The 12,753-nt window shown below is 41.6% G+C and overlaps 1 protein-coding gene across 1 annotated transcript; it reads left to right on the top strand.

Annotated features, from left to right (window-relative positions):
* The first annotated feature begins 424 nt into the window (after positions 1 to 424).
* On the top strand, positions 425 to 12,387 carry Msmo1 (methylsterol monooxygenase 1). The gene is made up of 5 exons (XM_051169503.1): positions 425 to 694; positions 5,232 to 5,380; positions 6,420 to 6,546; positions 9,285 to 9,439; positions 11,809 to 12,387. Exons 1-5 carry the CDS (start codon positions 440 to 442, stop codon positions 12,002 to 12,004), a joined length of 882 nt encoding a protein of 293 aa, XP_051025460.1. The 5' UTR covers positions 425 to 439; the 3' UTR covers positions 12,005 to 12,387.
* Positions 12,388 to 12,753: the final 366 nt, after the last annotated feature.

Raw genomic sequence — 12,753 nt, 5'->3', positions numbered from 1 at the left:
GTGTGTGTGTGTGTGTGTGTGTGTGTGTGTAAATCAGAGCACAGTTTCGTGGAGTCAGTTCTCTCTTTCCATCTTCACATGGGTTCTAGGTAACTTGAATGGCAGGTGCCCACTGAGCCATCAAGACACCCCAAGCCAAATGCTTCCACAGAGGATGTACATTGAAAATCTCTTTAAAGTTAGCTTGGAAATCCCTTCCCACTGTTGTTTTAGATATTGCTGTACAAAAGATCAGGTAGGTTTTAAAGCAATGTCTGCAAATGGAGATGGTGAATAACATTCAGTAGATTATTTTTCATCATATTTATAAGTTAAGAAATTAGTCCTTACTTAGTAATATCACAAGATATTTTTATGGCTGTTCTTCAGAATGTCGTTATTGTTTTGTTTATCTGTTTACTTACTACAGGAATAAAAGGCTCCTGGCAGAGATTTGAAAATGGCCACCAAAAATAACGTAGACATATTCAGCTCAGCATCGCTGGCTGTGGAGTATGTGGACTCACTGTTGCCTGAGAACCCTCTGCAGCAGCCCTTTCGGGACGCATGGTGCTACATGCTGGACAACTACACAAAGTTCCAGATCGCAACCTGGGGGTCCCTCATAGTTCACGAAGTCATCTATTTCTTGTTCTGTTTACCTGGATTTTTATTCCAATTTATACCTTACATGAGAAAGTACAAAATTCAAAAGGTGAGTATGATGGGCTTGGGGTCAAATACTCTGATGTTTTTGGATGCTTTTTAAGAACACTGAGCTTTGAGAGACACATTAGTTCTGTCCAGTAGTCACTTACATAGCTTAAGAAGGTGAGGAAGCAATAGGGAGGCTAATTTCATAATGGTTTATTTAATGCGATAAAGCTAGGCTATTATTTCACTAGCTAAGCCCAATCAAACTGCTTCATGAGACATTTTGGTATTTTTTATCTTCATAGTTGTATGACCTTGACTGTGTATGTGTGCTAATTTTGAAAAAGTGTTTGAGCCTTTAATCCCAGCACTCGGCGGGGGCGGGGGGGGGGGGGGGGAAGAGGTGCAGAGGCAGGCAGATCGCTGTGAGTTCGAGGCCAGCCTGGTCTTCAAAGTGAGTCCAGGACAGCCAAGGCTACACAGAGAAACCCTGTCTCGAAAAAACAACAACAATAACAACAACAAAAAGAAAGTGCCTGGTAGCTTCATGCTGTTAGTTGATGGTCTCCTCAACAAAATAACCATAGATCATAATTGATGGTTCTTCAGAGCATTGTCTGTGAAAGTGGGTTTTAACGTTTGATCTTTAAACTAGCTGGCAGGTGTAGTTAAATGTGCTCACGGCACTAGATTTAATCCTCAGCACACATTTTTTTTTTTTTTTCAAATCCCACCTGTGTGCTCCCATCCTGAAAAAGAGAAACTATCTGGGTCATAGGAAACCGAGCACAGGGATTTGTGGACTTTGCTACAGTTCTTCCCACTCCCACAGCCTTAGCAAATCTAACTGAATGTTAGTATGGAAAAGATGTCGGGCCTACACAATGGTGTGTCAGCAGCTTTCACGTGTTCCCAAATCAGGAGGTAATGTCCTTTGTGTCTAGGCATTTGTTTCAATGTATTAGATGTGTCTTGCAAGCCCACCATGTACATGACAAGGTACTCAGGCATACATAGTACTTTGCCTCGGTTTTAAACAAAGGTAACGTTAGCATGGCTTTTAGGAAGAATTTAGACACGTGTAGAGGCAGAAAGGAGTTTGGTACATCAATATTAGTTCTTGTTTGTTCTGAGCCAACATCTCTTATGTGGCTCAGGCTGGCCTTGAACTTGAGATCTTCTGATTTTCACTTTCTGAGTGAAATAGACACAGACCATCTCCAATCTCCAATGCCTTTTTTTTTTTTTTTTTTTTTTTTTTTTTTTTGTATGCCACCATTGGCTAATCTGAACAACCATAACTAGCAAAACTCAAGGGTACACAGTAGTGGCAAGAAGTAGATGCTGAGTGTTCGTCTGGTTTATTGGCTGTGTAGGTTATGTCTCGTCAGTCTCTTGGCTTTGTAGCCTCTCTCAGTGAGTCATGTAAGGAAGGACTCACGCAGGTTCCTCTGCAGCTAACATAGGCATTGGGTACCTGTGGACTCTGGGCCAAGAAGAAGAAACGAAAAGGAAAGGAGGAGAAAGGGGGAGGTAGCCTAGAGGGCCCTGTCAGCCTTACAGTGGGAGCACTTCCAGGGTGCATTTGCTGAAAGGACCAGAGCTAAAAGACAACTCAGTTTGAATGTCTTACATTCTGAGTCATTGAGGTGATGCTGGCCACCGTGTGTCATCCACTGATTCATTTATTATAAGTAAGGCTGAGTCATCGTGTGGCCACCAAGCTGAAGCATCCTTTCTTCCTCCACTGCCTTCTGCAGCTGGCTGCTCGGTCAGCGGTGGTGGCGCCCTTTCCACAGGAGAGCTCTTTTAGCCCAGTTGTGGGGGTGGCCTTAAAAGGAAATGTGTCTGGAAGAAGACTAAGCAGGGCTGAGGATGTAGCCTAGCACACACAAGGCTGTGGGTTACAGCCAGTGCAAGCACACGCACGCACACACGCACATGCACACATGCACGCATGCACCAAACTCCACCATCCAATTGATTACACCTAATGAAAGGCTGGATAGAAGGGCTGCAAGTTGGTGCTCCATGTCATTTCCTTGTTTGGGTTTGTTTTTTGGTTTTTTGATTTTTGTTTTTTGTTTTGTTTTTTGTGGTTTTTCAAGACAGGGTTTCTCTGTGTAGACTTGGCTGTCCTGGACTCACTTTGTAGACCAGGGTGGCCTCAAACTCACAGCGATCCGCCTGCCTCTGCCTCCTGAGTGCTGGGACTAAAGGCATGCGCCACCACTGCCCGGCTCCATGTCATCTCTTTAAGTTTCACAGCCATCAGAGCTAACTAGTGACTAGAATTGGCCTCCATGATGATGGGGAGCGAATATTGAAGATAAGGAAATAGCTGACTTGTAAAAATAAATGGATATGGACTAGAAAGAACAAAGCTGCTGAGCTGAGGGAGAACTACAGGTACTTGCACAGTAGGGAATGTAGGTAGAGTGGAGAGCAGAGTAGGAATAACAGCAATCCATGAAGCTGTGGAGTCTCCAGTCGCCTTTGAACCATAGCACACACTTAATTGTGAACTTCACTTAACCTAGCAGATGTTTTGAGTGAGCTGCCTTGTGAGTACTAGGAAGGTTTGGAAGGGTGAAATTATACCTGATGGACCCACAACTGACCTCTAGTTTCATTTGTGAATTCTGTTTTTGTTTTTTCCAGACAGGGTTTCTCTGTGTAGCCTTGGCTGTCCTGGACTCACTTATTAGACCAGGCTGGCCTCGAACTCACAGCAATCTGCCTCTGCCTCTGCCTCTGCCTCCCTAGTGCTGGGATCAAAGGCATGCACCACCATGCCCAGCCTCATTTGTGAATTCTGAAAGCACACACTGATTGAAACAAATAGAAAATGGCTCATGGCTTTTGCTCAGGGTTTTAGAAAGTCCAAGATAAAATATTCAGGAATTATATTATTTAACACAGAACCTTTTTTTTTTTTTTTTTTTTTAATTGACCTTTCCTCTTCCACATACCAGTAATCCTAACACTTGGGTTGAGGCAGGAGGATCAGGTTTAAAGTTGTTATCTGCTACTTAGGAACTTTGAGGCCATAAGATACATGACTCAGGGGCTGGAGTGATGGCTGAGTGGTTAAGAGAACTGTCTGCTCTTTCAGAGGTCCAAAGTTCAATTCCCAGCAACCACATGGTGGCTCACAACCATTTATAATGTGATCTAATGTACACTGTATACATAATAAATAAATACATTTTTAAAAAGATATATGAGACGCTGACTCAAAAAATCCTCACTCACAAAAAAAAAAAAAAAATTAACTAGGGGCTAGAAAGATGGGTCAGTGGTTCAGAGCTGCTTCTGCAGAGGACTTGGGCTTGGTTCCCAGCACCCACATGGCAGCTCACAAAGCTCTGGGACTCCTGTCCCAGGGGATCTAATGTCCTCTTCTGGACTCCAGGGGTACCAGGCATATACATGGTACACAGACATATATGTAGTCCAAACACCTGCACATAAAAACTAGCAATTGCTACGGTGATTACACAATACTAAATGCTTTCCACTTTGACGTGACTAGACAGCTGGAATTCACATGCTTGCTGGTTAAAGGAAGTTTCAGCTACATGGCAAGTAAAGCAAACTGAAAGCATTGTTTCTTTTAGAGATGGCTCCAAGGTTAAGAGCACTGGCTGCTCTTCCAAAGGACCCGGGTTCAATTTGCAACACCCACATGGCAACTCACAACTGTAATTACAAGATCTGACACCCTCACATAGACATAGATGTAGGCAAAACACCAATGCACAGAAAATAAAAACATAAATTTTTTTTTAAAAATCACATTTTGATAATTTTTCTCAGAGATGTGTAACTAAAACATCTCTAAAGTCCATGGTCCCTATGGGGTATCCCTTCATACTAGGGTACAGATATGTATATTAAGTAAAAAGAAAAAATATGCTTTGGTGTTGGACTGGGCATTTAAATGCCTTTAAGTACATTTAAGTGCTGTCTTAGCCATTTTTACCATAGAAATATCATAGCCTGTAGTATAATAGTAGTTGGTTATTCTAGGTTCACACTACACACACTAAGGAAGGCCAGGGCCTCACATGTGCAGGTGGCATTTTTCTACTGTTCTCTTCCCACCTCCTAAGGTGGTTTGTATTTGTCTTCTTAAAGCTACGTGAGTATCAGAGTCTAGCCAGGATAGAGGTACCATCACAAATAAGCCTGGATTTTTGGGCTACTTTGTTTTAGGTCACAGACTGAAGTGGGGTCAGAAAGTCTTTTGAGTAGAAATACAAAGGCAATCTAAGTTACTGTGTGAGGTCCACTTTACTGCTGAGGAAACTGATGCCACTGTGAGCATCACAGCTGGTTAGCTGCTTAGTTAGTTACTTCAGTATTAGATTGAGGATTGACTCTTAGATTAAGGATTAATTTTGGTTGTGTTTCCTATATACTTGTTTGTATGTTTAAAGTAATTATGTCAAGATCCCTTACTAGACCTAGCATAGGACTAAGAGATTATATACATTAGAGAAAATTTTAAGAATTATTTCCACTTGTTCAACTGAACTACTGATAATAGACTAGTTTTAAATCTTATGATTTTTTTTTTTTTTTTTTCTCCATAGGATAAACCAGAAACCTTTGAAGGCCAGTGGAAGTGTTTGAAAACAATTCTCTTTAATCATTTTTTTATTCAACTGCCTCTGATTTGTGGAACTTACTATTTTACAGAGTTTTTCAGTATTCCTTATGATTGGGAAAGAATGCCAAGATGGTATGTCAATGATAATTTGATGTTCATATTCATTCATGATGTATTTTTTAATTAAATTTTGCTTAATGTTTATCTTCTTCATTTGGTTAATACCCTGAAGTTTATTATGTCCTGAAATAACTGGACATGTATGTACCAGGACCTAAGTATACAGTCATTCCTGTGTATGAGTTCTACCTCTCTGTAGCTAAGCAACTACAGATTTAAAATCCCTTTTTGAATAGAATCTTTTAAACAGGATGTGTTGGCACACACCTGTAGTCCCAGCACTCAGGAGGTGAAAGCGGGTAGGCCTGGAAATGCAGAATCACCTTGGACTACACAGCTAGTCCATAGGCTACCTGGGATACAGTAAGACCTGATCTCAAAAAAAACAATAAAAATAAATCAAAGAAAACATTGAATCTTTTCTGAACCACTTACATGGTTTTTTTCCCTTGTTATTTACTAAATAATACAGTCCAACAATTATATAGCATTTACATTATTAGGTATTGTAAGTAATCTAGAGATAATTACATGAGAGGATTACCAAGGGCTTCCTACAACTGACTATTTCAATATCTTAAATAATATGTTTGGGCATATTTGTATACAAATTATTTTTCATCATTTTATTTAAATTTAAGTATTTCTATGATTTAAAAAAAAGCAGTGGTTTTACTGTTAATTTTAGACTTTGGTTTCTTAACTGCTTTTTAGCCCAGGTCTTTGGCAGCATAAAATATAATGGCAATAGAGTCAAACTCTTTAACTCCTCTTTCAGACTATAACATGTAGACAGTTTGTTTCTTTAAAACTAGGTCTTATAGTGTAGCTTGGAGCTCACTGTGTAGACCAGGTTGGCCTCTGCCTTCTAAGTGCTGAATTTAAGGTGTGGGCCACCACACCCAGCTCAGCTATCGTGAAGCCTGGAGAATGTATTGGTGAATATATGCAGTTAGATCGAGCTGATAACTGGGTATTTGGTTTGTTTAACGTCTGAGCAGTAATACCAAGTTATGGCTACTTGGTGGTGGTCACTGTTTGTCTCTCACAGGTATATGACTTTGGCAAGGTGTTTGGGCTGTGCAGTCATTGAGGATACCTGGCACTATTTCCTGCACAGACTCCTTCACCACAAGAGGATCTATAAATACATTCATAAAATCCACCATGAGTTTCAGGTATGTTAGAATCATAGTTCAGGCTTTTTCTGCTGAAGTGGAATAACCTGGTTTATTGCTTAGACATTTTAAGAGCTATCAGGGGTATTTTATCTTTTTTTTTTTTTCCCTTAACTTTGTTTGTTTGTTTTGTTTGTTTTGTTTGTTTTTCGAGACAGGGTTTCTCTGTGTTAGCCTTGGCTGTCCTGGACTCACTTTTGTAGACCAGGCTGGCCTCGAACTCACAGCGATCCACCTGCCTCTGCCTCCCGAGTGCTGGGATTAAAGACGTCCGCCACCACCGCCCGGCTCCTTAACTTTTATTATGCGTGTGTACATGCACACACATGCTGTGGCAGGAAGAGGTTAGAGGACAACTTTGTGGAGTCAACTCTCTCCTATCTTAAAAAAATGTATTTTATTTTATGTATATCTGAGTGTATGTATGTCCACCCTGTGTGTACAGATGCCTCAGAGCCAGAAGAGGGTATTGTGTGTCCTAGAACTGGAGTTATAGGAATTGGAGCTGCCAGTGTGGGTGCTGGGAACTGACTCTGTGTCCTCTTGTAAGAGCAGCAAGTGCTTTTAACCACCCACCCATCTCTCCAGCCCTCTCCCTTCTACTTTTTGAGATGGGTTCTAGGGATGAAAATCAGCTCTGCAGGTTGCATAGCAAGCATCCTCACCCACTGAGCCATCTCTTGGGCCCCTTTGTTTCCTTTTGGCATGATAATGAAGAACATGATGTGCATGTCCATACGGAACCATGCCTAAAAGTTTTCTTCAGTGTCACAATTTCACAGTAGGAACTGGGACTCAGTGGTTAAGAGCACATCCTGCTTTTGTAGAATGCCTGAGCTCAATTCCTAGCACCTGTACAGACTACTCATAATCAAAGTCATCTGTACTCAAGTACACACACACACACACACACACACACACACACACACACACACACACACACGCGTTAAATTGAGACTTTAAACACTTAATACACAACATAGTTGAGGTTCTCATCCTGTGGTGGACGTCCGGATACAGCTAGCTGCCTGGCAGATTGGTACTGGCTAGCGTGATGCCAGGGTTAAATAAATGAGCTGCATAAACAATAAGTACTTACTATTTAAACTAAAGCAGTTACTCAGTTGACGTGCATCTTCAGAACAGAGGATTTATTTTTAAATCAGAGCTGCTTTCATATAGGTCTCAGTGGATACTGGAAAAACATGGACAAGACACCAGAAGTAACTACTGGACAGTGTATTCAGAATATAAACACTGGACGAAAGAGAAAGAGTATTTCTTATTGGGAGGGCTGAGACTGATAGGACATTACTCAGAACAGTGCACAATTTCAAACAGTATTCCTCATGGTTTTCCACTTAGTACTTTAGAACAATAGTTAATCTAGGATAAATGTAACCCTGGAAAACAAAGCCATGAATAAAGATTGACTACAGTGTGTGCATGTATAAGCGTTCCCTTGTTGGGAGAATAACTGCAGAGTCATAATTTAAAAATAGAGCTTAATGGTCTAATGACTAGTATGACCCCTGACTCCCCCACAAGGTGGTAGGAGAGAACTGAGTCCTGAGGCTTGTCCTTAGACCTCGGTGTACACAGGTAGATAAGAAGTGTGTATTAGGGTTGAAGTTAGATAAAAGATGAATACTAAGACTTTCATATCCCCAGACCTTTTGATAAGGAATGTACTGGGAACTGCTGTCATTACTTGTGTATGTACAGCTAACTCAAGAGAACTGCTGTTATTACAGCTGGATCAAGACAGAGAAAAGAACAGGAAGAAATCCCTGAGTCTTAAGTTTTTATCCCTTGTTTTCTCCCTGAATAAGACCATTAATAACTTATAACCATCCCCTTTATATTGGCAATAAACATCCGTATTCCAAGAAAACAACCAAAACCCTACCCAACCCACCTTAAGGGAAACTGGACATTATTCTTCTCAAGGTTGCTTCCTGCTGATTTTGGGGCATAGGATACTTTTTTGGGGGCCCAAATAAATTTGGGGAAAATGGTTAAGCAAGCTAGCAATAACATTTGTGGTCCAGTCTCTGAATGTTGAGAAATTTTAAGCTTAATACAAGTCCTGTTTGGAACAGTCTGGGAGGCTGGACAATTTGCAATCAGCAGCTTTGAAGATGTCCTGGAAGTAAGCCTTGATGGGAAGTAAGCCTGAAGCAGTCTGAGGCAGGACATCTTGTGTCAGCATCCGATTCAGCGTCACTGTTGTCTGTACAGCTCGATCACCATCACTACGTACCCAAACAATATAATTTTATAAAATTGTGTGTATAAATTGAATATATTATGGTTCTCCAGAGAAAGAATCAACACACAGCTAATGTAATATACACATAGGTTTATTTGAAGTCTAGTAGTATATACCTATAATCCTAACAGTTAGGCTGAGGCAAGATGCCATGAGTTTAAGGCCAACTTCAGCTATATAGATCCTGTCTTAAAAAAAGAAAAGAAAATTGATTTTTAGTCTGAGGCCCAAATTTGGTAGAGTACCAAGCTGGAAAGTGAGGTACAGTTGTGTGACTCTTTTCTTGGGAAGCCTTGTTGTTGCTCTTATGGCCTCTCGTTGGCCAGATGGACGCCACCTTCAGTATGGAGAATAAAATCCGCTGGTTCAGACACTAACCACAGCACAGCGCAGTTGGACCCTAGCAAGTTGACTCATAAATTACCCATCACCATATGTTAAAGAATTCTTCCTCTGTTGGATTTAGGCTCCATTTGGGATCGAAGCAGAATATGCACATCCTTTAGAAACCCTAATTCTTGGGGCTGGATTTTTCATTGGAATTGTCCTTTTGTGTGATCATGTGATTCTTCTCTGGGGATGGGTGACCATTCGGTTGCTAGAAACTATCGATGTCCATAGGTGAGTAGTGCTTTTTGTTCAGGTAAAAGGCATAATGCTTGTATTTGTGTGTGTGTGTGTGTTGGTGTGCTTGTGTGGATGGATGCATGTTCTGTGGGGGTAGGTGGGCATGGGTGAACATGATCACTCTTCCCAGGCAGGGTTTCCTCAGTCAAACCCAGAACTGGCCAGTCTTGCTTCTGAGAATATCCCATCCCTGCCTTTTGATGCTTGAGTTACAGGCAGGCCACTCAGCTTTTATGTGGATTTCTGGAGCTCTAAACTCCCATCCTCGTGCTTGCATGACAAGCATTTTGTTGTTGTCATTGTTGTTTTGTTTGTTTTATTTTTTGAGATAGAGTTTCTCTGTGTGTCCTTGGCTGTCCTGGACTCACTTTGTAGATCAGGATGGCCTCGAACTCACAGAGATCTACCTACCTCTGCCTCCTGAGTGCTGGGATTAAAGGTGTGCACCACCATGCCTGGCATGGCAAGCATTTTTAAAAGTTTACTTATTTATACACTTTATATCCCTGTCGTAGCCCCCTCTCTCCTCTCCTCCCAGTCCCACCCTCTTTCCCCTTTCTTCCTTCCCCTTCTCCTCAGAAAAAGACAGACCCCAACAACAGCAGCCCCCTCCCTGCTCCCTCCATCTCCCACCCCCCTACCGCCTATATCAAGTCACAATAGGACTAAGTGCATCCTCTTCCACTGAGGCCAGACAAAGCAGCCCAGCTGGGGGAAAGTGGTCCAGCATAGGCAAGAAAGTCCATGTCAGAGACAGCCTCCACTCTACTTCCTAGGGCACCCACATGAAGACCAAGCTGCCTGTCAGCCACATGTGTAGGAGGCCCAGGTCCAGTCCATGCATACTCTTTGTTTGGTGATTCAGACTCAGTGAGCCCCCATGGTCGTCGTTAATTGACTCTGTTGGCCTTCGTGTGAAGTTCTTGTTCCCTGCAGGTCCATCTATCCTTCCCCCAACTCTCCCACGAGACTCTTCGAGCTCCCCTAGTGTTTGGCTGTGGGTTGCTGCATCTGTTTTGATCTGCTATTGGGTGGAGCCTCTCAAAGGACAGCTTTGCTTCAAGCATAGCAGACTATTGTTAATAGTGTTAGGGGTTGGCTCTCTCCCATGAGGTGATCTCAAGCTGGACCAGTCATTGTTTGGTCCTTCCCTCAATCTCTGCTTCATCTTTATCCCTGCACACCTTGTAGACAGGGTAAATTTTGGTTTTGTGGGTGGGTTGGTGGCATGACAAGCTTTTTAAAGAGATTTATTCATTATGTATACAACATTCTCCCTGCATGTGTGCATGCCCACCAGAAGATGGTTGTGAGCTACCATGTGGTTGCTGGGAATTGAACTCAGGACCTGGAAGAGTAACCAGTGTTCCTGACCTCTGAGCCATCTCTCCAGCCCACGACAAGCCTTTTAACCACTAGCCATCTCTTATGTTATTTCTAAAAAGAAGGTCATGATCATTGAGTAAAAGTTCATATAATAGATGTTTTTTAAAGACTAACCTGTTACCATTCATTAAATGAAAGCATACAGTGTGTGTCTTGTCAAGCAAAGTGCTCAGGACCAGCATTTACCCTGCTGTGGTGAGCCTTACTCTCAAGAGGATGTTGAAAACCTGTAGCTTCTGCCTTATAAAGTTGTTGCTGGACACTGGGTAGTGCTGATGAAGGCACCTACTTAAGGAAGGTGCTGCTTGAAACGGGTATGTTTAGATATTTCCTTTCCACGGACTGCAGACTCGATTAAAAGCTACATACAACTTAGATTATATCCAGTTTACATTAAAGAGGGTAGACCAAACAAGATTCTTTTTGAAGTCATTTGTTCTCCCAACTTAAACAGCACAATGGTATTTTAATTTTTAAATACTCAATGCTAATTTTACACAACTTTTTCATAAAAACACAAGTAGTATTTATGGACTTTGTTTAAACCCTTTCTAGATTGTGGTGGACAGGCTCCTCTAAGCAGAAAAAAGTTATTCTTGAAAATGGTTTACTTCTTTACTACAGCCCCTTTCTTTCATTTCCTGGTGTCAGATTTCCATCTTTTAAGGTTGTTACATTTTCCTAACACATATCTTTTCCTGTAAGGGTTGTTGTTGTTTTACCAGCTAGGGCCTTAAAGCCCACACTGACCTGGAATTCACTCTAACTCAGGCCACTTAATTGACAGTCCTCCTGTCCCGTCTCCCCAAAACTGGGGATACAGTGCTTGCCACCACACCCTGCCCAGGTTTTGTTCTTTGTAAACACGTGAGGAAGGAAGTGATTGGACGAAGTAGATTGTTATGTGCTAACGAGCAGGTGACTGCTAATGAAAATACCATTCTTCTCGGAAATGACCTGTGCGGCTCTCATTTCAGTGGTTACTACCTTCCTTTCAACCCGTTGAACTTCATCCCTTTTTACGCGGGGTCGCGGCACCATGATTTCCACCACATGAACTTCATCGGGAACTACGCCTCCACCTTCACGTGGTGGGATAGAATCTTTGGGACAGACGCTCAGTATCATGCCTACATTGAAAAGATGAAGACGTTTGAGAAAAAGACTAAGTGAATACCCTTCAGACACACCTTCCTGAAGTTATGTGTTTCCTCAGCTGGAGCTAGTGACTAACCTTGCTTCTGGGGAGCAGAGATAAGCATGTGACTTGGCTGCTACGCGATCAAAGGAACATTAACAGCATTTAATTATCTTCCACATGGGAACTTTTCTACTTTACATTCAAGTTCTGTATATGTGGGAATAAATAAATATATATATTTAAGTACAGTTTTCATGAGGAGGTTTTAAAGGCCATATTGCTAACCTCATCAGAAGGTTTCAGGTATTGGAGGAAGAATTAATGTACAACTTATCACTTCATGCCTCCCGGGGCTGAAGTTGACATTGCCTTTTAAGCCTTTTATATACGCTGGTCAGTTGAAAAAAAAAAAATCTCAACAATAATGCTTGCCTTCTGGTTGACTTTAAGATTTAGTGTTTTTTAGAATTTACCTGACATGAAAATATCATGAAGTGGATATATCAACTGATGAGCGAGTGAGTAAAACCCCACTCTGGTCTGGGGTTGGCCTGGTTAGGACTATTCTTTCTGTGAAGGACTGTTTGATTGTAGTAACTTTACTGGCATCTTGTAAATTGACTCATTTCTTACGTGATGTACATAGAATATTATAGTCTAAAGATTTTCAAATTACTTGAGGTGTTTTTTAAAATCGAGGAGCTCCGTTTCTGCCGTCAAGCCCCATGTTCTTGTGTGTCAAGTGTCTGATGGAGTCACATTTTGAGCTTTGTGGGTCACT

This window comes from Acomys russatus, chromosome 27, assembly GCF_903995435.1.
Source record: "Acomys russatus chromosome 27, mAcoRus1.1, whole genome shotgun sequence".
NCBI lineage: Eukaryota > Metazoa > Chordata > Mammalia > Rodentia > Muridae > Acomys > Acomys russatus.
This window is presented reverse-complemented; position numbering and strand designations above follow the sequence as displayed.